Genomic DNA, 27,050 nt, shown 5'->3' with positions numbered 1-27,050 from the left:
GTGAAACCTTACTAGTTAATGAGAGAGATAGCTCCGTTGTGGCTGTGTTAAACAATTAACCCTCTTTCAGGGTTTGTACAATTCACTGAGCTTTAAGCTGACTTTAAGCTGAATGAGCCTCACAAGACATTCTCAACCACATCCACACACACAAAAACCCTTACCAAGGTTAATATTCTCCTAGAGTGACAAGTGCGAACAAAATTGATAAATCTAACTAATCTGATTATGTAAATACAGTCTGTAATAAAGGGTGACAAGCATAATACAAATTATATGTATCATATTCTTAGCAGATAGCTTTTCTTTTTTTAAAAAATAAAAATTTGTGCCCTCCTGTTTCTATTACTATTAGAGTTCATTTGGGAAGTATTGTCTGCCATCCAGTGTCCAAAATCAAATGATTTTGAACCTAAATATCAGATTTAGGAAAGAATTGATCAACACTTAACAATTTATGTTTAATATAATTGCTTAAATCAAACATGAAAATACACTATTATTACCCTTATATATACAAAAATGTGACGTCATATCAGTGGTGGGTTCTACATTTTTTTACTACTGATTCTGTTGGCGTGGCTTATTTTGTGGACGTGGCTTGGTGGGGAGTAATGTGGCTGGGTGGGCATGGCAACTTGTTTTTCTTTTTCTTTTTACTTTTAAAAGCATTTTTTCTACAACCTTAAGAGATTGCAGAAAAAAATGCTTTCAGGAGCCTCTGATGATCAGGCAACTCAGCTGGGATCGCCAGAGGCTTTTAAAGGCATTTATTTTTCTACAACCTCTTCGGCTGGAGAGGTTGCAGAAAAAAATGCTTTCAGGAGCCTCTGACAATCAGGCAACTCATCTGGGATTGCCAGAGGCTTTTAAAGGCATTTTTTTTTCTATAACCTCTTCGGCCAGAGAGGTTGCAGAAAAAATGCTTTCAGAAGCCTCTGACGATCCCAGCTGAGCCACGCGATCATCAGAGGCTTTTTTTTTTAACTTTTAAAAGCATTTTTTCCGCCAAAGAGGTTGTAGAAAAAATGCTTTAAATTTTTTTTTAAAAGCCTCTGATGAGGTGGGTGGGGTAAGCAAGCGGCGACCGGGCCGGGGACCGGTTCGGGGGCATGGCCAGCCAATGTTATTACCAGTTCTCCGAACTACTACAAATTTTTACTATCGGTTCTTACGAACCGGTGCGAACCAGGAGCAACCCACCACTGCATCATATACCTCCCAGTTCTTTAGCTATTATTTGCCTTTTGATACCTTCCTAAGAACCTAGAAAGTTATAATATGTCAATATAATATACCTGCAGATTCAAGCAGTGTGTCTTTTTGTAATTGACAGATGGATTTTTTGTCAATGCATAATTTCTAAGTGTCATCCAAGGTTTTTTGGGTTCTGACACGCAATATGCTGATAGCCATTGGGCCCACCACTTCCAGTTTATGCCATAATCTTTCAATTTTTTAAAGATCTTCATACTTTGTGATCTTCTCCAGTTTTTTGCTTTCAATTCCACAATACCCTGATATTGCCATATCAGTTATCTGCACTTTCTTCCACAGTTAAATCTGGTGTGTTATGGGCAAAGATTTTATCAGTTTGTTATTCAGAAATCTCACAATATTTTAATTTGCTTATTTTCAACTACTTTTTCAAGTGTATATGCCCAGCAATTTTTCATTACTGGCACATGATAATTTTTACGGATGTTCCAGTAAATCATTTTGGCAATTCTGTTATGTTATTGTTTATAAGCAGTTTGTGCAATCTGCTTTCATGAGCTGAGTATATTATCTACTATTTCTTCTGCTTCTTTGCTCAATCTGCATTTTGAATAATTTGTTGGGTTTTTTTTCCCAATTCTGACATTGGTTGCATTAATTTGAACAACTTCCTCTTGTGTAGCCAACATCAAGCCTTCACTTTCTTTTTTTGATGTTCCAGTTGTAAGCCATTCCCAGGTTGTATTTTTATCCACTTCATTATTATTATTCCTTTCAGATATTAAAGGGCTTACTGGGCTGAGCAAACACACTGAAGCTCACCCAAATCAGCTTGCCAGGCTGACTAAAATAACACCTTAGTTTCTTTTATTAAACAAACTACATATTTTTTTTTAGCATCCAGAGTACCCAGCCTCTGTAATTTGAACCTGCTGCTCTATTGCCTCCTTGTCTTGAAAAGCAGAGGCACTGCTCTGGCACCTCAGGACCAGCTGTAGAGGGTATTTGAGAGCAAACTCCGGGTTGTCATTCCTGCTGCTTGCCTGGCTCTCTGGCATTTTTAATATTTAACAAGGGCCTAACAAAGCTAAGGAAAGGTGAGCAAAGGAAGAGAAGACAACTGCAGTGCCACCCAGTTGGCCCTTTCATTTCCCAGGAGCTACTGAATCCCACCTGGGGTGAAGTCCTCCTCCTTCACCACAGGTGCCAAGTCTTTGAAGTGCCAACCTATACCCATTGGCTTGACATTCACAGCTTCCAGAGGAGGCTAATGCCCTAACACTGCAGAGAGGGAATCTGAGGGGATAGCAGCCCAATCTGGGGCAAGCCTGCCCTGCCTCAGTATGGTGCTCTTGCTTGTTCTATTGGTAGACTCTGAAATCCTACCCTTACTTGACCAGACATGATCAGGCTGACAGTGCTGTGAATGAGAAGTTTTTCAGTTCCCTTCTGGACTTTTCCTCATGAAGAGGAGAAAGGTCCTTTGTATATGGTAGTTTTGATTGGGTGAAAACACCCAATTTCACGATTTCATCCAATTTCACAAGAAGAGTCCTTCACTCCTCTGCTCACAACAGAATATCTTATACCACCAGGCTTGAAATTTTGGGCTTAGACAGCTTAGAACTATGTCGCCTTCGATCTGACCTAAGCGTAGTACACAAAATTATCTGCTCCAACGCCCTACCTGTCAATGACTATTTCAGCTTCAACCGCAACAATACACAAGCACACAATAGATACAAATTTAAAGTACACCGCTCCAAACTCAATTGCAGAAAATACAACTTCAGCAACCAAGTGGTCAATGCCTGGAATGCACTACCTGACTCTGTGGTTTCATCCCCAAACCCCCATAAGTTTAACCTTAGACTGTCTACTGTTGACCTCACCCCATTCCTAAGAGGTCAGTAAGGGGCGTGCATAAGCGCACCAGCATGCCTACCGTCCCTGTCCTACTGTCCCCATTTATTTGTACCAGGGGTGGGTTCTACTTACCTCTACTACTTTAAGTTGCAATGGGAGCGCGTGCACGCATGCACATGTGCTGATCATCAATTATGATGTCCGGGCAGGTGGGCGGAGCCTCCCGCTGCTTTTACTACCGGTTCTAAAGAACCAGACAGAACCAGGAGCAATCCACCACTGATTTGTACCCATTTCCTGTATTCATAATCATGTGTATACTTATATCTGTTATCTTATACATGCTTGACAAAAATAAATAAATAAATAAATAAATAAATAAATAAATAAATAAATAAATAAATAAATAAATAAATAAATCCTAGCAGCACCCCTGGCTAGGAAGGAGGTGGAAAACAAAGAAGGAATATTTAGGTGTGAATTCTGGGGATTTAATAAGCATGTAATATTGAAATGCTAGAGAAAATACTTTCTTCACAAAGATGAACTACCATATGTAGGCCAGGACGCAGTTTACATAGCTTTATGCTCTGGACTTAATAGCTTTACTGAGGGTCTCCTTTTAGATGACTTTGTGTTTTCTTTTATTTTCTTCAAAATACAATAGAAGCCATACTCCCTCTGGGGGAGGAGGGCCCTCCTAATCATTCTGCAGTGTGGGGCCTAGACCACTGTCAGCTTACCTCCACCGCTTACCCTGGATGGTAAAATTACTTGTGATTTGTGATCCAGACCAAGCTGATACAAAAATCATGGAAAAGGAAAGTAGTACCAGGCTCCCCATTTGGACTGAGACATGGTGTCTGTTGCTTGCTGAAAATGACTACTGTTACCAAATTTATTTTACAATAAATGGGCTTTAGTACACTCTCTAAAAGTCAGAGATTATTCTTGCTTTGTCCTAATGAAATGCTGACAGAATTCCAGAAAATCGTTAACTAACCTAGTTCTCCTATTCCTCTGAATCGGATTTTAAGTTGGGGGGGGTGAAGGGGGGATGGAGAATAGAAAGCAGAAATGTGTTGCCTTTCCTTTACAATTTTGCAGTAGAAGGAAGACCCTTTCTCCCTCATTAACTCCACTTAAACTGAAACTTATTGGATATGCAGGATCTGTCCTCCAAGCCATAACTGAGCACTTAAGAATATAGAGTATCTCTTGCTGATTTTTAAGCGGGCAAAGCCATTGACTAAGGATCCCTTCTTTAGACTTAAACCCACACTTACTTTCTTTTATTTTGTTCTATAGGGCTTAAAGTGTTGGGTTGACATCAGGGCATCCAAGTTCAAATCTACACCCCAGTTCAAGTCCATCCCAATCCAACCTACCTCACCAATGGCTGTTGGTTGGGGGAGGGGAATGGGAGAATTATGGGAACAAAAGGCGATATAGGCACTCCTTGACGTACAACCATTCATTTTAATCACCATTCAAAGTTACAATGGCACTGAAAAAAGTGACTTATGACCATTTTTTACACTTACAACTGTTGCAGCATCCCCATAACCACGTGATTAAAGTTTGGATGCTTGACAACAGGCTCATGTTTATGACAGTTGAAGCATCCTGGGGTCGTGTGATGACCTTTTGTGATCTTCTGACAAGCAAAATCAGTGGGGAAGCCGGATTCACTTAAGAACCATGTGACTAACTTAATAATTCTAGTGTTAACAAATGAGGCAAGAAAAATTATAAAACTGAGGTAAAACTCACTTAACAACTGTCTTGCTTTAAAAAAAAATTGGGCTCAATTGCGGTCATAGATCAATGACTACCTGTAGAAACAAGAGCTATAAATTAGATATAAATCTAAGTAGATAAATGAACATAGCTTATCTTCCTGTTCTTATGGCATTGGTTACTTCATCCCAGATCATGATATAAACAGCCTTATACCGCTCTTTTCTATCCTGGAAATCACCCAGCAATCCACTAACAAGAGAACATCAAGAAAGCTAGGAAACTTCACCTACATAGCAACAGTAATTTTAATTTCCAAGCAAGAGCTAGAGTTATCTGAGGTGGGTTGGTAAGTGCATACCGTAAACCTTTCCCTTCATCTGCAGAACTCCACTTAAAACATTAAAAACATAAACCTAGGTCATCATAGAACGTCTGGAGAACACAACAGCCTTCTCCCCCCTGGTAATTTATGGCTGGGGACAATGGGCATTGTAATCTAGCTCCAGAGGTAACAAGTTGGGAAAGCTGATTAATGCATTTTTCTCCTGGTACATTGACATTCTCTAGCCTCTCTCAAAGAGGCCTAGCAGACTTGCTGCTTCATTCTTACCACTCTCTTTTTTTGTCCCCAGGTCTCTCTGATAACACAGCTGATCTGGAAAAGAGAAGACAGATCTACGGACAGAACTTTATCCCCCCAAAGAAGCCCAAGACTTTCCTGCAGTTAGTGTGGGAGGCACTTCAGGATGTGACCCTAATCATTCTGGAAATTGCTGCCATCATCTCCTTGGGACTGTCTTTTTATGCTCCACCAGGTGAAGAAAGTGAAGGTAAGATTGGATCCCTGCCATCTCTACCATGACAACCTCACATGGATGGAGTTTCTCATTTCAAGAAATTGCAAAACATTGCTCTGGAGTATTATGGAAAATATAACTGAGCGCCACCATTGAAACCTCCCACAATGCCCCATGGCCATCCAGTGCCAGAAACTGTTTGATTGATTAGAGTATTTACTGAATATACCATTCTTGTCACGCCACCAAGGCCACTTCACAAGACAGATCCCTAAAATAAATCAAGCAAGCTCCTCATCAAAGCCATAAAATAGTCATAACAACAACAGTAGAATTTGACCCATCATCTACAGCAGTGATTAAATCCTCCGCGGGTCACTACCAGTTCGCTGCCCGCACATGTGCGGTGCACGCCAGATGCGTGCTCTGTGCATGCATACGCAGTGCATGCCAGATGCATGCAAATGCAAATGCACAGTGTGTGCCAGACGCATGCTGCATGTGCATGCACAATGCACACTAAACATGCGCTTCACACGGATAAAGGAGCCGTTTGAAGGTAAGTAGAACAGCGATGTGGGGGGAACAGCTGTGCAGGATTTCCTGCTTTCTAGCGAATATAAATCGCACAGCACAGCTGATCGTCGGAAGTACCAGTTCGGACCAACTGGTAGCTTTTTTTTACTACTGGTTTGCTGAACCGGTAGATTTTATCACTATCAGTTCGCCCAAACTGGTGTTAACTGGTAGGATTTCACCACTGATCTACAAATAAAACAATAGTACAACAGATAGTGCTTGGATTCTGAATGCCCAAGGGAACAACGTTCTTTTGATCATTCTCTAAAAGCTGTCCAAAATGGGGCAGTGGAGAAAAAACTGTTCCAAAGGGACATGACAGCCATTGAGAAGACTTCTCAACTCTTCTCAACTCTTAAAGCAGGAAACCTGAAGGAAGTCTTCTTGAATAAGCAGATAAACTCCCTTCAAAGGAGATACTTCCTAATATAATTTGTAGATGAACCATAGAAGGTCCTTGATGGACCTAGAGAGTGCAATTCCCTGAAACTGACTAGCACCTCAGTGGAAATGTATTTTATATCCAAGGGATGCAAAACTTTCTTTGCTGCCACCTAGTGATCCATGGGTCAACCAGGCAGCCCATAGTTTCAAAGACTTTTAGTTTAAGTCCACAGTATAATCAGTGGTGGGTTGCCCCTGGTTCGCACTGGTTCTACAGAACCGGTAGTAAAACCAGCGGGAGGCTCCATCCACCGACCCCGATGTCATAAAAATATTTCTGCGCTTGCACAAAAGCGTGCGCGTGCGGCCCCGTTGCGAACCGGTAGTAAAGGTAAGTAGAACCCACCCCGGAGTATAATAGGAATGGAGGGGCAAGCAAAGCACTGTAATATATGGGATAAATCAGAACATTATATGTACTATGTACAGTAGGTATATGACATTGGGCAGGGCTGGGATTTACATCAAGGAAACCACCAATCACAGTCGTTAGAATACAGTTTGTAAGGGCAGCAAGATTTAGACTAGCATGATTTCTTGCTAGCTTCACTATGGGAGGGGAACAATTGTGGTAATTATGTGGATATGACATCAAAGCTGTCCTAAGATGGTGGATCCATCTGCCTTTGCAGATCAGTTGGATGAGCCAAGAGACTTTGATTCTGCATATTGGTCTGCCCAACTTTATCAAATTTCTTTATGCTGACTCATCCCTATGTCTGCTATGCTGCTTCATCTTTTTATTTATATTTGCATACTTGTATTGTGCAAAAGGGATAGTCATGTACAAAACAACACTCTGAAATTGAGGCTTATTTTAGCAGTTTTACCCAGGCAAGATCAGGTGTTCAGGTTAGTTTAATTCTGTTACCATCCATTTACTTTCCTATTAATGATTTTAACAGGTAAATATTAAACTCCAACATCTCCCACAATCCATTTGGAATAGATAGGAGAAATATCCAATTCTATGCAATTTTGCAATGGTCTGTATGCATCAACAGACAAAACAACAAGGTTAATAATATGTATATTTATGGGACCTCATCTTGACAGTTGTATGAGACCAAGGACTATTAATATTGGAAAATTGAGTGGTAAAGTCAGCAACCTTTATAGCTGTTGCCTCATTCCTAGGAAATCTCAGGTCTGTAGCTGTTTGAGAAGGAGACTGGACTGTAAGAAGGAGGTAGGGACCCCTTCACTATTTACATCAAGATGTGTGGATTCAACTCCCAGAATTCCCCAGCCAACATGATGGCTAGGGAATCCTGAGAGTTGATGTCCATATAGCTTAAAGTTGCTGAAGTTGAGAAACAGACAGTTGCACCTCTACTCATCTGCAGCCCCAGATATTGTGGCTGATGGATTCATGACACCTCTTCCTGATTTAAGAAGAAGTGATGTGTGATCAGAGGAGTCTTCCTGTAACCAACACTTTCCTTTTTTTCTCTTTCCAGTCTGCGGGAATGTGTCAGGGGGTGGAGAAGATGAGGGTGAGTCAGAAGCTGGTTGGATTGAAGGTGCTGCTATCCTACTGTCAGTGATCTGTGTAGTGCTGGTCACAGCATTCAACGACTGGAGCAAGGAGAAGCAGTTCCGAGGTCTGCAAAGCCGCATAGAACAGGAACAGAAATTCACTGTCATCCGCAATGGCCAACAGGTCCAAATTCCCGTGGCTGAGCTGGTGGTGGGAGACATCGCCCAGATCAAATATGGTAAGAGGGAAGACAGGAGGTAGACGATCACTCAGCTTAGCCCTGTCCTGCAAAGGCAAATTCAGCTGCATGGAGATACCCCCAGGGACTGGATTTAAAACAATTCTGATATCTAGTTTCTGTCTCTGGGAACACCAAACATACTTGATAAACAAAGTGTTCCATGGTGCCCCAGAGGGGACTAGTGGTTCAACTTTATACGAGCTTCTTTTACAGTTGTAATGCAGAGATGCTTAGTCTCAAAGCTTATGATGGGGCATCAGGGATGAAAATTTAAGATTATCTAAGACTATGTCTAGACAAAAGCTTTTTTTTCTCATTATGCCACTGCTCTTCCATTTCTTGTTTCTCAAGGAATGCAATGAATTGACCACAGAACTCTGTTCATTCAAACAATCTGCACAACAGAAATTTACACTATTTTGTCCATCCATCCAGGATTTAGATAAACTTTCCCTTCCCCCATTCACTTCCCAATAAAAATGGCAGTGGCAAATATGTGCACAGCTGTCTTCACATCTGTTTTGTTGTACTTCTTTATACTTAATTCCAGAAATATAATTATTGCAAGTATGCATATCTTTTTCTTTTAAATTCCCACTGAAATTCTGGAAGCACTAAGAAGCAGCACTGTGTATCGCTGTTTATTGAATAGCAAGCATGCTTATTGCTCACTTAGTAATTACGGAAGCAAAATGGGTATCTCTGCGTGGCATCCATTGTATATAATGGGCATAAGATTGTAGGCTACCAGTATTTGTTGATGGAGTTAATTGCTTAACCCATTTCTCTTCTCTCCTAGGTGACCTGCTTCCTGCAGATGGAGTGCTTATCCAGGGGAATGACCTCAAGATAGATGAGAGCTCTTTAACAGGGGAGTCAGATCATGTGCGCAAATCAGCGGACAAAGATCCCATGTTGCTATCAGGTGAGGTACATCTGACAAGATGAACTAATTCTACTTTGTTGTAAAGCTACATTAACATTAACAGAACCTTAAAACTCTAAAGGCACAAACTTTTAACAAAGGCAAGTCTTTCGTAAGTTTCTTTCTCTGACTTTATGCAACTCTGGACTCCTATTCTCTTACCTGATTGTTTCCTAAGCAGCATCTCTTCCTCTCTTTTCCTGTATATTCCATTACAACTCTGGCTTAATATAGTTACTGAGAAAGTAAGATTTGGCAGGTAAGGCACTGGGCTAGAAATTAGGAGTTCTAGTCCTGCCTTAGGCACAAAATCCTCTAGGTGACTTTGGGCTAGTCACTCTTTCTTAGCCCTAGGAAGTTTGCATTGGCAAACCACCCACGAAAATCCTTGCCAAGAGAACTGCAGGGACTTGTCAAGAGTTAAAATGAATTCAAAGTCACAATATGTATGTCTTCAAAAACCATTACAGTTAACATTTCTTTTTACAAAGGTTAAGTAGGAGACTACATCAAAACTAAGTAGCAACATAATAATATAACCCAGGGGTGAAATCTACTTACCTTCCTTATCAGTTTGCATCACATGCACGCGCAAACCTTCTGTGCATGTGCAGAACGTAAAAAAACATTACTTCCTGGTTAAAACCAGGAAGTAATGACACCCAGGCGGATGGGCGAAGCTTTGCTCCGGCCGGATCGGGTGATCCGGCCCAATCCGGGAGCATTTTACCCCTGATATAACCATATTAATACCAATAGATACCAAATCTACTATTATATATGTAAAAAATAAAGTGAAGAAAATATATCTATTCCTTTCTGTAAATGACTCCTGCACATCTCCCATAGGATCTCTTGTAGCATGTAAAGGATGCCTGGATCTACAGGTTTCCTTTGTTTTCTGCACATGTGCTATTTTGTGATTTATCATTTTTGTCCAAAATGTGATTTGGGCCAGTGTAAATTTGTATCAAAACTCTGGAAGCATGCCAAGGTTTTCCCCACTGAAACTGCTTGAACATTTTCTCTCAAAAAACCCTTTCTGCCCTCTAAAAATTTACTAGCACATTTGTTGATGTATTTAGGTTACAGAATTTGGCACCGTATTCCAGACAGCCCTTTTTTTCCAGGGGGATGGCATCTTGCTTTCTGCAAATTCCTTTTTATGAGAGATTTTCAGGGAACATCAAGTTTGGCATAAAGTGAGGGAAGCCTATCGAGGCTTAAGTTTAACTGGAACATAGGCATGGTGGAAGGACACTCATTTCTATTTTTCACACTGAGTACCAAATGCTTCAGAGGCTTCTGGGCCCCATGAAGCTCTTCTAAGAGTTAAATATATCTGTAGTAACTGCATTTGAGTTCTGCAGACAGTTCACATGATGTAACAGCAGAAAGGTCGCAATCTATTGGCCTTACATCCTTCAACTCCAAGTCCACTTTTCCCCAGAAAAATCCAAAGGTTGGTGTTTTTCTAAGCCACAAAAGGTCCCTCACACCACAGGCATGGAACAGCCAAAAGCCCATTCATCTTTTGTTTTCTGCTCACAGTCAGATCACATAATGATTTGGATGAATCACTGGCATGAATCATACAAGTTACTGACACTGATTAGAAATATGGAGCTTTTAAAAGCAAGATGCCAAAAGAAAAGTTTCAGCTCAGCCAAGATGTACATCTTCATATTGAATCTCTCAAGTCTGGAGCAAGTATCGAAGTGCCTTCATTACTTGCTAAGGAACAGCCCAGGGACTGAGTCAGCTCCAAAAGAGCAGGGACCACATGAGATAGATGAGCTGTATGGAGATGAGACTCAATGTACTTCAGGTGATGCCCACAAGCTACAGTCTTTTGTCTTCAAAAAGGACTACATCATTCTGGTGCTAAGGCTTTCCCTGTATTTTGGGAAGCGCTTTAAACTTTACCACTATTTTATAGCTTTGGGGGCTGAGCCTTAATTAGTAATATCTACACTTAAACAGCAGTATACTTCATTATATGGCCAAGATGATCTCAGGGAGTGATCTAATGGGGCAAATCTGGTTCAGGTACACTAAATCTTAAATCCCAGCCTAAGAATGTGTAATTGCTGTGGCTTAATGTGATGGCCTGTTTCAAATGATATGACTGAGCAGTTGCTAAGATCTTTCAAGATACTGAAACACAAAACTCCTAACACAATTTTAGCTCCTCTAGTGATTTGTCTGAAACCAGCCATGGAGTGCTAGCCAGGCCTCTCAAGTTTCATTGCCATACCTCTTGAACTGAAACTACGTACTTAATAGCAATAGCAATAGAGCTTAGACTTATATAGTGCTCCACCATGCTTTATAGCACTCTCTAAGGCTAAGCAGTTTACAGAGTTAGGATATTGCCCCCAACAATCCAGGTCTTCGTTTTACCGACCTCAGAAGGATGGAAGGTTGAGTCAAGCTTTAGCTGGTCAGGATCAAACTCCTGGCAGTGGGCAGAGTTAGCTGCAAATACTGCATTTTAACCACTGCACCACCAGGGCTGCTAAATAAATTAAAAACTCATCCAATAGTTCTCTGTAGCAGCAGATCACATAGAAAGTTCCAATGTTTTTTGAGAGGAATTAGTCTTACATTATGGTTAACTCTTCAGGTTAAGCTTCTGAGGAAGCATAGATCTCTTTAAGGCAGGGGTGTCAAACTCACTGGCACGCCCACCCCCAGTTTAGCGAAGGTGGGGAAAGTCACGATACATTGTGTGATGACATGACACTGCGAGTTTAACACCCCTGCTTTAAGGCCTAGACTGACAACCAGTGGCTTACAGCAGCAGATTTCAGATTTGCAAAATCAACACTGTTATGTAATTACTGTCATTTGCTAGAATATTGAGATTTATCAACTGCAGCATATTAGTTCTGGTGAGCCTCTGAACACAGGCATAGTACCCATCAGTAATTCCTTCATCCAAATGCCTCTTTTCCCATGATGTTGCTGCAGCCAAGCAATCCAATTTGGTCTACTGGTTAAGGCACCAGGGAAGAAACTAGGAGACTGTGAGTTCATTGTCCTGCTTCAGGCATAACTTTGGGCCAGTCACTCTCTCTCAGCCCAACTCACCTCACAGGATTGTTGTTGTGGGGGAAAAAGAGGAGGAAGCAGTGCTGGATATTTTTGCTGCCTGGAGTTATTTGTAAAAATAATAAAGTAAACAAATAATAAAGGATAGAAATAAACAAACAAAAAATTCTGGAAAAATTCACATCTGCTTTTAAGAGTTGCAAGAGGGGCTCCAAAACATATCTTTCCCTTCGGGTCCAAGTACTGCACAGCCCTATGAGAACATTTTACTAACATTTTGCTAATCATGCTATCAGTAGATGTCAAATAACGCTGTACCTTTTCCAGAATAGCTCAGCTTGTAATGAATCCAGAAGATCTACTTCTTGGGTTCCTAACATTTCCATTTAGTATTCTTCTGACTTTTCTTTTGATTTAGGCACCCATGTCATGGAAGGCTCTGGGCGAATGGTTATCTCTGCTGTTGGAGTCAACTCACAGACTGGGATCATCTTTACTTTGCTGGGTGCTGGTGGGGAAGAGGAGGAAAAGAAAGAGAAAAAAGGTAAGGTCTGCTCTCTGGTCCAGGTAAGCACTTCCCCAGTGTACTTCTGGATCCATTGTACTGCATGCTGGTCTTCATGCTCATATCAGCTCTCTTGTTGGCTGAAGCCAGGGCATCAAGATGCATTTCAGAGCTGCTCCACATAAATGTCTTCAAAAACATCCAGCATTTGCAGAAGGTATCTATAGTTTCTGCATAACTGGCACAAAGATGACTTCAGGTTGATGGAGCCTTATTATAATTTGTTTCTTTTCTGATCACGATATTTATTCATACACCGTCCTCTTGAGCATTGCTTGCTTCCCCTTGTTATCTACCAAGGCTATCAATATGCCATTTAGATCCCTTCTGAACCTTCTGGTTATTTTACTCCAAAGCCTAACAATCATTCCCAAACAGTGCTCTTTGGGAATAGCACTGCTACATCTCTTCCAACCCTAGCAAATTCTACCTAACATGTAGACTACTCAACTGAAGTAGTCTACATGTTAGGTAGAATTTGCTAGGGTTGGAAGAGATGTTTATGGGGGATGTTTGCACAGAGTAGGTTGGTCATACTCTGGAGCAGTATTTCTCAATCTTGGCAACGTTATGGTGTTTGGTCTTCAATTCCCCAAATTCTCTAGGCAACATGTCCATGCACCTTAAAGCTGTCAAGGTTGAAAAACACCGCTCTGGACTATCTAAGAACTGAGGTAAAATAAATATTCTGGAACCATTGCTCAATGCTGGCTCAGTAGGACTGTTCCATATAACTATTTCCCAGTACAATGCTCCCTACAATTAGTACTATGATTCTTAAATTCTCAAGAGAACCCTGGCTGGAATTTTTGGAGCTATAGTTTCAAAGGCACTAGGTTGGGAAAGGCTGTTTTGGTAAAGCTATTTTATCACTTCTCTCTACTTTGCCTTCTTTTAATTGGATCCCATTCTTTTCCAAAGATGCCTCATTCAGTGTTAGGAATCCACTCATCTTTTCTGCTCTCACCATTCCTTCCTTCCTTGGCTTCAAAAGCCTTTCTTCTCCTTACTTGCCAATGGCTCCTTACTTGCCAATGACAACCCTTGGCTGTCCTTCACTGTATTCTGACCCCTGCTTTGTCCTCGTCATCTCCCTATGCAATTGGGAGAAGGTATAAAGAATCGAACCCAACCAATCATAGGCATTGCTCATGCAAGTCATTCACCCATGTGATCAGTTTATTTGAAATATTCTCCCAGCAATAGACAGAAAAGTGACTCCCACACAGTTGGGAGAACACTGAAAGGGCACTACTTGTGCAATAACACTTGAGTCAGTACATTTGGATGAATAGTGCTGAAGTTTGACTCAGCATGCTTGAATTATGGTTCATCGTTTTTGGAATCTGCCTCAGCAAGGAACTGGGCACAACTCAAAGCTTTGGCATTTGCTTCATTGTTGTTGCATCTTCCATATAGCAAGACTTATTAACCACGTTAACTCTCTAAGAAATTAGAAAAACTGCTGCAGCCTCTTTCCCTATCAGTATAAAACAAATAGCCAATGTTCAAAGAAAAAAAATGGTGCAAGAGAAAAGTGTTCCATTCTGCCTAAATTCCTGTTTTTATCCCATCTGAATAATAAGCAACCTATTTCTGTGTTAGCTTGTTAATTATGTTCAAAATTGTAGATTTAGTGCTGGCCCTTAAAAATCTACTACAATACAATTAATCCCTATTCAAAGAACAATTGAGCTAAGGGGATAGTAGCACTGAATCCCTCGTAGCAAAGGGATTTTAAATAAATGGCATCTTAATTTATTACCTTATTTTGTTATTAACTTGTCTAATGTGGAGTTTAGGGGTTTTATGTTGTGGATTTTTCATGTTGTAAGCCTCTTGGAGTTGTCGTGTGTGAGTCAGGTGGCCATGTGCATTTGTTTAATTAATTAATAAGATAATTTGTTCACAGTCCCTGATGGTATCTACAACACTTTTTTTTTTTTTGACAAAAACCCATTTATGTCAATCTGAAACTTCTGCTGGCTGAAGCACTGCCAATGTGTCAGTCAAAAACTATGTTAGCCAATCACTGTCAAGCAATCTTCCTCACCCAATAAAACTCACAATAGTTATTTAACTATCTCTCTCCATAATAAGTTGGTTTTCTGTTTTATCCTTTTTCCTACCTGCATGTCTTCCTAACATTCCCTGTTCCCAGGTCATTGTCAGAAGATGCACGTTATACTGTAGTGACATTAGTTAGTTATTTATAAGTTAGCAGACATAACTCTGGTCAGAATCTGGATGTGAAATTGTTTGTGAATCCCATCCTACGTACACTTTGCCCATCACAGCCAATTTAAATGCAATGGTAAATTGGCCCACTGTCATAATGCATTAATAATTAGCATAGTGCATTAATTCAAGTGCTAAGTGATTGCATCCAAAATGATGCAATATCATCCATCATTAACATCAACCATGATGAGTGTTTAGTACCACAATAATTATTCATTGTTTTACTAATATAAAATATAGTTGCTTGTTAGTAAATGTGGACTGAAGACTGGCTTATTGGCTGTTTGTCTTGGAGGGCTCTGATGTTGAAACTAAGATATCATGTATCTGGTAGAGCAGAAACCTGACTCTTGTTTTTCTCTGCCTCTTTGATGGAGTAGGGAAATTATTTATAATAGCATAACCTTAAGCAAAAGTAGAGTTAGAACTCATCAGCACACTGTTGACTCCTCGCTTCAAAACTTTCATTTAGTTGTGAACAATATAGGAGGGACATTTTCTCCCATGACCATTCTGGGGAAGAAAGATCATAAGTACTTTAAAACAATACCCTTCAAACTTAGTTTTGGTATCAAAAGTTGGTAAGAAATCCATTTGAATTGGCAGGATAACACCTCCCCACCCAGCTTCCAGTTAAGGTCATCCCTAAGTCAGCAAAGTTTTTAGCAGTTGCTAGCCGAAGATGGCCATGAGTTTAGTCACTGTTTGGGACCATTCTCCTTACACTATGGCCTAAAAATTATCTATTAACAACTTAATATCAGAGAAAACTAAGCAGAAATTAGCAATTAGCCTAACCAATTGGTTCTGGCTCAACAATCTAAGCAAATGTCTTTACTAATAGTCTTATCTCTTTTTCCTATTATTTCCCACCTCCCTTCACATTTTTTTAAATTTTTCTATGGCCTAGGCATATCTCAACAGAAAAAAATTAAGAGATGAGTGAACAAATCTCCTACCCACTCCTCTGTCTTCCAGATCTAGCTTTTCGGTGAAGACAGGTATCAAAAATAGTGGATATGGTTGATAGCATCTCCATAATCTGTACAAAAACATATAAAGGTGCAGAGTTCTCCTTCTCCTTCTCCTTCTCCTCCTCCTCCTCTTCCTTTTTCCTTCTTCCTTCCTCCTTCTTTCTTCTTCTTAGAAAAAAAGTAGTTTTTCAGTATTTTGTGTTGATTCAGCTTGAAGAATGTTGGTCTTTTTCTGAACATCAAAAAGACCAAGCTCATGACCGCTGCAAGGAATGGAAACATGAAAATAAAATTTAATGGTGAAGAGATAGAAGGCATGGAAAAATTCACTTTCCTAGAATTGCAAATTGTTCAAAGCAGTGAATGCAGCCCAGAAATAAAACATCAGATTGCTCTGGGTTGTGCAGCAATGATGTACTGTACATGAGTCGATTATGGAAAAGCAAGGACATCAGCCTGGCAATAAAATGTAGGTTAGTGTGCTCTAATGTGTCCCTGTAGTTACCTATGGTTGTGAAAGTTGGACCTTAAAACAAGCAAGAGAGGAAGAAAATCAGTTCATTTGAGCTGTGGTGCTGGAGAAGGCTCCTGCATATTCCTTGGATGGCAAAGGTGACAAGCAAGCACTGGAGTATATAACATCAGATATGTCACTGGAAGGCAAAAATCACAAAATTCTGCCTCACTTATTTTGGCTGTGTCATGCAGCGGGGGGATTCATTGGAGAAAGCAATTATGTTTGGACAAGTTAATGGTAAAAGGAAACTGGGCTGCCAAAGAATACGATGGCTGGACATCAAAGCTGACAACAGCCAGAGCATAGAACGACTCCGAGAAGTAGCACTAGATCAGAAGACGTAGAGAGACCTGGCCCATAGAATTGCCAAGAGTCAGGCATGACTGAATGGATAATATCAGCAGCAGCAGCAATACTAGGGAAGGGAAAAGGGAAGGGAAAATACTAGGGCCACTGGAGAGAATATATCAGCACCTGCACCCTTTGTTGGAAGAATTGATCAATGAATGATATTTCCTTTAACACCTGCAGATGCCTATACTGCTGAGGCAGAAAGGCACCTTAGCACAAAACCAGCGGTGCCCCACAATGCAACATTCCTTGGCCAGGCCTGCCCCTCACAATGGCTGGTTGTCAAATTAATGTTGCTTCTCTCTTCCCTGAGTCCCACTACTTCTGGCTCCTGTTGTGCCTTCCCTTGTCCATACATAATGCCAACATCCTCTCTGTGCTGGGTTCCTTCTTTCTCTGATTCCTTCTCAAGGCCAAATCAAAGGTCACCAGCACTGAGAGTATAGGGCAGAGGTCTTCAAACTTGGCAGCTTTAAGACTTGTGGACTTCAACTCCCAGAATTCTGGGAGTTGAAGTCCACAAGTCTTAAAGTTGCCAAGTTTGAAGACCTCTGGTATAGGGGATATACTCTCAGTGCTGGTAACCAGTGTGGCTATATCGCTGAGTATCCAAAGAATGCATAACCATCCACACAAGCCAGTTATGAGCATCCATAAGAACATAAGAAGAGTCTTGTTGGTTCATATCAAATGCCCATGTAGTCTCACAGTATTCCAGGAAGATGATAAGCAGGAGCTGAAAGAAACACTCCTTGTTGCCTCCTGAAAACATAATTGCAAGCAAAAGGTTCCATCCCTGGTGGAAATCTATGCATCTTCTTTCATTCTGGCATGTTCTTTAATGATGGTTCCTCTATATAGAAAGAGATGCATTCATCAGGCATCACATATTTCAGTTAAGTCTACAACAGAGACATGCATGCCACTACAGTTGGGCAGCTGATGAATTCTTGTGTAACTGTGGTTGAAAAGAAGAAAGTGGTAACTGATCTTGCAAAACCAGGGGATGCAGAACAGAAGACAAAGAATTGGAGAAGATCCCCAAGTATTGGGGATTGACAACATTGACAACATTTCCATCTTTTAATAGCAAAAGGCCGCACTGTTTAGATTCACACATAGACTATGCATATATACATTATGACATACTGGGTTCTTGGGAAGAACCTGTTACATATGGAGGCCAATACCAGCTAAAGAACTGGCAGCTGTGATTTTACATTGTTGTGAACAGATAGGCAAGTCTCAATAGGTGGAGAAAAGTGTTAAATTCAGTTTAAATATCTAGCTAGTTCTGTGGACAACCATAATAATGTAATTTGGACTCAACTCAGCTCCTGCTGTTCCTCTTAGTAGTTATCTGCACTTGTCTGCTCATTCTAAAGGTTGTTTTTATAGTCTTCCCTGAATCTTAATCCTAACCATCACAAGGAGGATACAATACATTACAGGGGCTGCTTACATAACACTAAAAAAGAGAACACATTTCGCTTCTTCTGGATAAAAGGAAAATAAATGTATAATATATCTCGCCTTCTAACAGTTGATGAAGAACTCCAAGAAATGTATCCATTCTTTTTTAGCCTATCTTGTCAAAACAAACTCAGGCTGGACAGCTTTTGTAGCATAGAATCCATTCCAATAAACAACCATTTTTTAGAAAGTAGAACATCTGGTACCTTAAGAGCAGGAAGCCAATAAGTGTATTAAGGATGAGGCCTTCTCTTGTTCCGGGCAAAAAGAGGTCAAACAAGAGAGGGAGGCAACAAGGCAGAGAGATGGAGACAATAAGATGTTTTGCCTGAAGCATCCACAAGAAGTGATGCTGTCACTACTAGCATCAACCAAAATCATCACATGGTCAGTTGTGATTTATGAAGAAGATTTCTATTATCTTTTTAAAAGTCATGCTGGGACAACCTTGTTGGGTTTAGTTCCTTTAAGGAGAACGTTCTTTGATAGAAAAGGTGTTTCCTTTTTTTAATACATTCCACTTTAAACACTAATAGATTTCTCTATGCTCGTTGCTATATTTATATTTCTCCCAGTTCTGCAGATCCCATACTATGTTTTCACTTAGCCTGTTTGAGCATCTTATCCTTGAAATTGGACGAGATTCCATCCTTTTCCTTTTTTTACAGGAACTTAAAACTATCCCCCCCTCTTTTCAATACATACAATTGATTCCAATATAGCGGTAGATTAAACCCACCAAATTAGGCTTGTTTCTTCTAACTACAGCTATATTTTGCTTGCGCCTGCATTAATGATCCTCAGCCATGTGTTCTCCAAATGTGGGACTACAAAACTACAACCCCTGCCATATCCAACCAGCCATTGCCTGTTGGTTTACAATAATGGAAGCTGCAGACCAATATAATTGGTGGGGATCAGATTGGAAAAGACTAACTACACCCTACAGAGCATATCGGGAGGTGCTTTATCACAATCCATGCTCTCCATAGTATGTATGTGTGTTTGTGTGTGTGAGTGCGTGAGTGCGTGCATGTTGCACTGGTGCTGTGTTGTCTGTTCTCAAGCGTCCTGTGTTTGTCGTTCCCTTTTTCTGTTGTAGGGAAGCAGCAGGATGGGGCAGTGGAGAATAATCAAAACAAAGGTAAATGTTTCCCCATCATATCTCTTGAGTGCCTACATTTAGTTGGAATGCCAGCTATATCAGAAAGACATAACATTCTCCAGTTCTTGATAGTCTAGGTCAATATTTTTTCAGTTATACCATAAGATCCAATGCATTCTTTTTAACAACTTTTTTTTTTCCCAACAGTAACAACCCCAGATCTGATGATCTGAGGTCAAGATATTTAAAGCTTATCTATTTATTTATTTTGTTTATATTTCCTATTTTTTAAATTTGCAAATGTTTCATGGACTATTAAGCAACCACATATTCCACAACAAACCCTATTTCTCCAAGATCATAGTGCAGAAGATATTAGCTAGATGGTTTATAAAAGTCTGCACATGAAAAATGAAACTCGGAGAACCTCTACAACCCACTTAATTAATTAAGTGCTATCAAGTTCAGTTCATCTCCCAGTCATGATAGGAATAAATATGTGTCATTTTGACCAGTCTTTTAGCTATTCCAGGAACATGTCAATCATCCGGTACTAGGACTAACTAAAATACAGCAAACTAGCTGAATTTAGGGTCATAATATATAGTTAGCCTCAGATGTTTGAATTACATCTTTAGAGGTGCTGTTGAACCCTAGGATTCTAGGGTATAGTAGCAATTGATATTTGAATGACTGTGATTTAGTCTTCAGATTTAAATAAAACACTTCTGGTTAAGCAAAGAACAGAAAATTTTTAAAAAAGAAAGAAACATGGTGGATGTTGAGGTTTTTAAGTGGAAATTGTCTGTTGGATACTGTATTTAGGTTAGATTGGTAGATAAGACCTCAGCACATCCCATTCTTTACAGCCACTGGCCATGGTCACCATAGCTGATAAAGGCTGCATTTCAACATCTGGATGACCACATTCCCACCTTGAGCTAACATACAGAGTTTAAACGGAGACTATGACCTCACCTAATCCTGGATTTTCTACCAGTTTACAACCTAGTACTAAAGGCATGCAAATATGTTTTACTTAGATTCTATTTTTCTCTTCGTTTCTAAGCTAAAAGAAACATGGTTCCATCTGCCAGACAATATCAGAGTTGCTTTGATTAATCAACATGCTCTGTAATATTACCAGAAAAGGAAAATGAGATATATGGTACAAAGATACTATACTAGATTTCTGTATTGCTGGACTTTGAACTGAATGGTGAACTTTTTGAACATTGAACCTTTTTGTCAGTAGGCCTGTCAAATGAGCTTCTTTCCAAGGAAGAATAAAATGCAATATGACTGTTTAGAAAAATAAGCATCTTGTGCAAAAGACAGTGTTAGCAAAACTCCTGTTAAAGCATTGGAAAGTAATGGCTAGTCAGCCTTAAAAGAGATGAGTGTCTTCTTCAATGGATACAGTACATTGTATTTCTTTAGGTTCAATATGCATTGAATGAATCAGAGAACAGTATGTCTCACCTGAGATGCAAAATTTCTGGACCTGTCATGAAAATAAGTTTTGTTCATCCATGGCAGTTGAATAGCTTTTCTATAAGCTTGTTTGTTGAAAATCTTTCTCTTTCTGGAACTTACATTTCTAGAGCTCACTGGGAAATTCATTGCAATTAAAACAGGCTAAGTTGGTTATAAAAAAGATGTGGTGGCGCAGTGGCTAAGATGCTGAGCTTGTCGATCGAAAGGTCGGCAGTTCAGCGGTTCAAATACCTAGTGCCGCATAATGGGGTGAGCTCCTGTTACTTGTCCCAGCTTCTGTCAACCTAGCAGTTCGAAAGCACACAAAAAATGCAAGTAGAAAAATAGGGACCACTTTTGGTGGGAAGGTAACAGCGTTCTGTGCACCTTTGGCATTTAGTCATGCCATCCACATGACCACGGAGACGTCTTCAGACAGCTCTGGCTCTTCGGCTTTGAAACGGATATGAGCACTGCCCCCTAGAGTCGGGAATGACTAGCACATATGTGCAAGGGGAACCTTTTCCTTTACCTTTTAAGTTGGTTATGAAGATGTGTTTTATACATTGGAAGAACTTCCATGAAAAGAATGCATGGGAATGATGTTCCAAAGGTGCTTTTTCAAGAGGCAACTGGACTTTCTTTGTTTTTCCTTGAAGACGTTTTGTTTCTCATCCAAGAAACTTCTTCAGTTCTGACTGAAGTCAGAACTGAAGAAGCTTCTTGGATGAGAAGCAAAACGTCTTCAAGGAAAAACAAAGTCCAGTTGTCTCTTGAAAAAGCACCTTTGGGACAAGCATAATCTGGATGACTGAGAATCATAAAAATGATGGCACTTTTGTTTAGATAACTCGTGTGCATGGATGTGAGAAAGTTTAGACAATAAGCAATGATTTAATTACTGATGGTTAAATAAGTCATAGTGACTTAGTCCACAGGTTTTATATATATATATATTATATAAGTGACAGCCAAACAAAGTTATAACTCATTTGTAGTGTATAAATCCAGGTCACTCTTAATATTAGCAATCAAAATATATTTTACAACAACACCATTTCCCTTAAACAAGTTGTTACATTCAGAACAGAAATACAGAATAGAAAAACACAGGACTATTATAATGATTTATGATGTTGCCTGGGAACACGCTTTATAAAATTCCAGGAATGAATCATGCAACTTGTGGTAAAAAGTGATTTTGAAAAACGACAACAGCCTTAGCTAACATTGGGCAAATGTTCTGTTTTACCCAATATATCCATTTTGATTATGGCAACAGTTGCAAAATTGCAAAAAGAAGGGCAACTTATTATGTGTTGCTTTTAGGCCTTCAAACCTCTTGCCAAGACCTAAGATTTTTTAAAAAGTACTTTGTTCACTGAACTACAATTGGTTGGATTTATATTTCACTTTAAACCATAACTTGTGGTTTATAAACCGCTATGTCTGGCTTCAGATATCTTGCTCACCCAAAACTGAACATCATAGTGGATTACTTCCAAACATGATTTCAGTTACAGGCAATAAATTACTTTTTTTATGGAGATCAATACACTATATCTGCCTTATCTTTTGTAGCATACCAGGATGTTGTTTATAAACAACTGGATCAAGAAAAGTAAAATGCACACACATGCACGCACAAACAAACGGGCAAGCATAGTAGCAGAATTATAATAAAGAGTCAGCAATTCTGGGTGAAACCATATTTGCTCCTTTCTCTCTGCAGCCAAAAAACAGGATGGGGCAGTTGCCATGGAGATGCAACCCCTGAAAAGTGCCGAGGGTGGTGAGATGGAAGAACGGGAGAAGAAGAAAGCCAGTGTGCCCAAAAAAGAGAAATCTGTCTTGCAAGGGAAGCTCACCAAACTGGCCGTTCAAATTGGGAAAGCAGGTACGGGGGCCGTGAGGGTGACAGATGCATTGTAGTAACGGTGGACACTTCCCTTTGGGAAGGGAAGTGAGCTTGGATGCACCGTTGCTAATAAACGAATGAATAATATCCTTGGCTGAGAGAAGGTCAGTTGTGCAGGCAAGGATTTGTCTTTTCATTGATTCCATATTCATTATTTATCCATTGTTACTCTTTGTCAATGTTCTAGTCCAGTTTTAACAGTTCTAGAGGGAAAATGAACTAACCCTGGCACTGAAACCACACTCAGGGTCATGGGAAGCCAAATTCATCCTTCTCTCTGCCTTCTGAGATAAGCACAAAGTACATGAAGCTACAGGGATGCTTTTAGTTCTTATGAAAGGCAGAACTACGAAGTTATAGTTAAGGCAGCTCAGCTAAGAAACTGTAATATCAAACAAATTGGGATATCATGTAAAGGTGATGAATTTATCTGAATGCTGATACGACATATCTGTTTTATTACTGCATTTAATCTATTTTTTGTTTATTATTTTATCCTACTTTATTTTGTTTCATTTGATACGACTGTAAGACTAATCAATTAATAAACTGCTTATTAAAGCTAACTCTTTGCACTCAGGAGGATGGAGTGTATAAATACATACAGTATTCTACATCTGGTAGATCATTTGCTGCCAATTAAATTGGAACTTTTGATCCGCAAAGGCCTTGCACCCAGTTTCCCATTACTTATGGTATTAAAAACCATCTATTCTTAAATGGATCTGTTACCTGTAGTATGGAGGGGGCGACCCTTAAAAGCTGGTCCTTTGGTGGAATCAACCTTGCCGAGGTGCCGGGCAGATGCTGCTGAGAAGCTGAATTTCCCATCTCTGTGAGATGGAAAAAGAGACATTATTATAACGTTACCATGAATCTCCTGTACTCCCTTAGGTTCACATTACAAATATAGTAGAAAGGGAGTGAGATTGCTCTTCTTTTCTCCAGGTACCTGTTTTGTTTCCTTGACCAGCCTCCCTCAATTGATTGCCCGACAGATGTTTTGAACTCCTTTAATAGCTCTCACTCCCATTCTAGAGATATATGTTGCTGAAAAGAGATATAATCCTGAGGCCATCAGCCTGGAGAAGGCTGCATAGACAGCAACAGGTCCCATCAGTTCTCATTTTAAGAATGGAAATTTGTGGAATTGACTGGGCCTGGTGCCAAGAAGCCCTTTGGGGACTTTTCTTCTCACATTCTGGCTTTTAATACAAAATGTTCTCAAGACACAATCTTATTTGCAGGGTGTGCGATTTCACAGATTCAGGTCTTGCTGTCGCATCTGACTGTCTCTCTTCTTCTTCTTCGTATTTTCTCCAATCCTGCTAGGGCTGGTGATGTCAGCTATCACAGTCATCATCCTCGTCCTGTATTTCATCATTCAAACCTTTGTTATTGATGGGAAGACGTGGATGGGCGAGTGCACTCCTGTTTACGTGCAATACTTTGTCAAGTTCTTTATTATTGGGGTCACTGTCCTGGTGGTGGCTGTACCTGAAGGTTTGCCACTGGCTGTCACGATCTCTTTAGCCTACTCTGTCAAGGTGAGCATTATATCCTTAGTGCCTTCACTGGTTTTCACTAAAATAAATGGCTAGATCCTTGGCTATGCTCTTGTGTCATCTACTCCCATAAATGCTCTCTGATGGCCATCTCCCTTTGAAGCTCTGGTGGAAGTTAGCCTAGCAGGAATGACTGAGAAGATTGTGGACTAGATCACAAGGGAGATCATCATCAATCACCTTGAAAATTATGCAGCCATTATTAGGAATCAGCATGCATTTGTCAAGACCTATTTTCACCAGATTACCGATTAAGGTAATTCATTTTTTAAATCAGTAACTTCCTTAATAAATTATAGGAATACCACCTTTTGAAGAAGTATCCATGATACACTGATCAGCAAGCTACTTTAAGCATCAGTGAAATAGGACAATTAGGTAGATTGTCATTAATGGTTAGCTCTCTAATGATTCTCATCCAACTGGAGGAAGGTACCATTCCTGTATCTTATGGTATTTAATTTTTGGATTAATAAGTGGGATGGAAAGGGTAAAGGGATGCTTTTCAAATGTGCAGAGGAAACAACAGTGTGTGGGATGCCCATCATTTAGAAGACAGAAATAATATTCATATAAAACAAAAGTATTATGATAAGTTATAGAAATAAAAGTAACAGCATGAAGTGTAACAGAACAAATGCAAAATTCTTTAGGTAGGAAACAATAATCAGTCATTCAGATACAGAATGGGCTGTGAAAAAGATCTTAGAGGAATTTTATTTTTATTTTTATTTATTTAGCGTATGACATCTATAGAGGTCAAGCTCCTTAGAAGAGTTGTTTACCAACTGAATATAACTTCACAGCATGATGTGGTTTCATAAAAATACAAATGTATATTTTGGCACTTGGAGAGGATCAAGATTTTCAAGGAGTGTTCTGGATACACTAGGCAGCTGGAATTTTGTCCTTTAAATCCTCCAATTCCCCCCAAAACAAGGGGGGACTCCATTCCCCCCAAAACAAGGACTCAAAATTTGCCCTTGTCTATTCTTGGAACACTGTAGGAATGCAAATAGGTGGGATGGTAGGCTCTAATTTGCTCACTCTTCTCCTTTGGAAAAAAATATGTATAATTTTAATCTCTTTTCCTGACTATAGAAAATGATGAAAGACAACAACCTGGTCCGGCATTTGGATGCCTGTGAGACCATGGGCAATGCCACGGCCATCTGCTCAGACAAGACAGGGACCCTCACAACCAATCGCATGACAGTTGTGCAGTCCTACCTGGGTGACACTCACTACAAGGAGACGCCTGAGCCCAGTAGCCTGACATCCAAGATACTGGATCTGCTGGTGCATGCCATTGCTATCAACAGTGCCTATACCACCAAGATACTAGTGAGTAGTAGCCCCTTTTTGGAAACACTCCTTCCTAAGGCTACATTGGTCCATAAATGCAGTACTATTATGCAAGTAGGGAATCTATGGTCCCCAGGAAACTGTTGAACTATAGCTCCCATCACCTTTACCTATGTTGGCTGCAGTCTTGGGAAATGTAGCTCCCTGTGAAATAAATAAGTATTATTATCTCCATGATAAGCAGGTTAAAGATGTTCAAAAATAAGAGTGATATGGGGAAGGGCTAAGACTAACATCTAACACTGGTGTAACACTACCTCTGTACTTTGACTTGAAATGACATTTAAGTTGGGAACAATTAGCAGTAAATAAAAAATTGCAGACATGAAGAAGAGCTAAAATCCCCAACAGCTGGAATGCTAACAAGCTGTGCTCTAAGTTTCTGGAGAAAAGTCCAGATGGAGAAAAATGATCTCTAGTTAATATTTTGAATGGCAAGTAGGAAAACAGGTGGAATCTCAGGGAACTTGCAGAAGAGGGCAGGTTTCTTGAATGTCCCTAAAACCAGTGGTGAAATCCAAATTCTTTTACTACCGGTTCTGTGGGCATGGCTTGGTGGGCGTGGCAGGGGAAGGATACTGCAAAATCTCCATTCCCACCTCACTCCAGGGGAAGGATACTGCAAAATCCCCATTCCCTCCCCACTCCAGGGGGAAGGATATTGCAAAATCTCCATTCCCACCCCACTCTGGGGCCAGCCAGAGGTGGCATTTGCCGGCTCTCCAAACTACTCAAAATTTCCACTACTGGTTCTCCAGAACCTTCTGGATTTCACCCCTGCCTAAAACCATCCAAAAACATGGAGAAAATCAGACTGGTCATTTAGGAAAAGAAAGCTGAATTCATGCAAAATGGATCTGAAGATTTATTGTCTTTAGTTCTGGGTGGTGTGGTCCTCCCCCAGGTAGAGCTAAAATACAGGTTGGGGGGGGTCCTTCTAGATTCTCAGCTCCTGCTTGTAGAGCAGGTGGCGCAGCCTTTGCACAAATCTATCTTGTGTGCCAATTGCCCCAGCCCCCCATTTCTCCATTGGGAAGTCCTATTTGCAGTCAGCCACACCTTGGACACCTCTTGTCTAGTCCAAGTGGGGACTCCATGGGGCTGCCCTTGAAAACTCCTCACCACCTATCCAAATACAGCCATGCAAGAAGTT

At 40.2% G+C, this 27,050-nt stretch overlaps 1 protein-coding gene across 20 annotated transcripts in view; it reads left to right on the top strand.

Annotated features, from left to right (window-relative positions):
* ATP2B3 (ATPase plasma membrane Ca2+ transporting 3) overlaps window positions 1-27,050 on the top strand; it is an 83,048-nt gene that overhangs the window by 12,504 nt on the left and 43,494 nt on the right. For 3 of the 20 annotated variants that reach the window (XM_070935168.1, XM_070935162.1, XM_070935157.1), the window contains exons 2-10: window positions 5,460-5,657; window positions 8,108-8,365; window positions 9,168-9,293; window positions 12,766-12,896; window positions 16,301-16,310; window positions 19,571-19,612; window positions 22,782-22,946; window positions 24,300-24,514; window positions 25,634-25,876. In XM_070935168.1, the coding sequence (XP_070791269.1) occupies window positions 5,460-5,657; window positions 8,108-8,365; window positions 9,168-9,293; window positions 12,766-12,896; window positions 16,301-16,310; window positions 19,571-19,612; window positions 22,782-22,946; window positions 24,300-24,514; window positions 25,634-25,876 (1,388 nt within the window). Of the gene's footprint in view, window positions 1-5,459; window positions 5,658-8,107; window positions 8,366-9,167; window positions 9,294-12,765; window positions 12,901-14,426; window positions 14,450-15,087; window positions 15,094-16,300; window positions 16,311-17,653; window positions 17,666-19,570; window positions 19,613-21,799; window positions 21,810-22,781; window positions 22,947-24,299; window positions 24,515-25,633; window positions 25,877-27,050 lie in introns of all 20 variants that reach the window. The other 17 variants (XM_070935158.1, XM_070935156.1, XM_070935172.1 and 14 more) reach the window with 14 other exon arrangements.

This window comes from Pituophis catenifer, unplaced genomic scaffold, assembly GCF_029215685.1.
Source record: "Pituophis catenifer annectens isolate HBS135680 unplaced genomic scaffold, rPitCat1.0.hap2 SCAF_2, whole genome shotgun sequence".
NCBI lineage: Eukaryota > Metazoa > Chordata > Lepidosauria > Squamata > Colubridae > Pituophis > Pituophis catenifer.
Note: the sequence above shows the minus strand (reverse complement) of the source record. Positions and strands in the feature narration are given on the sequence as shown.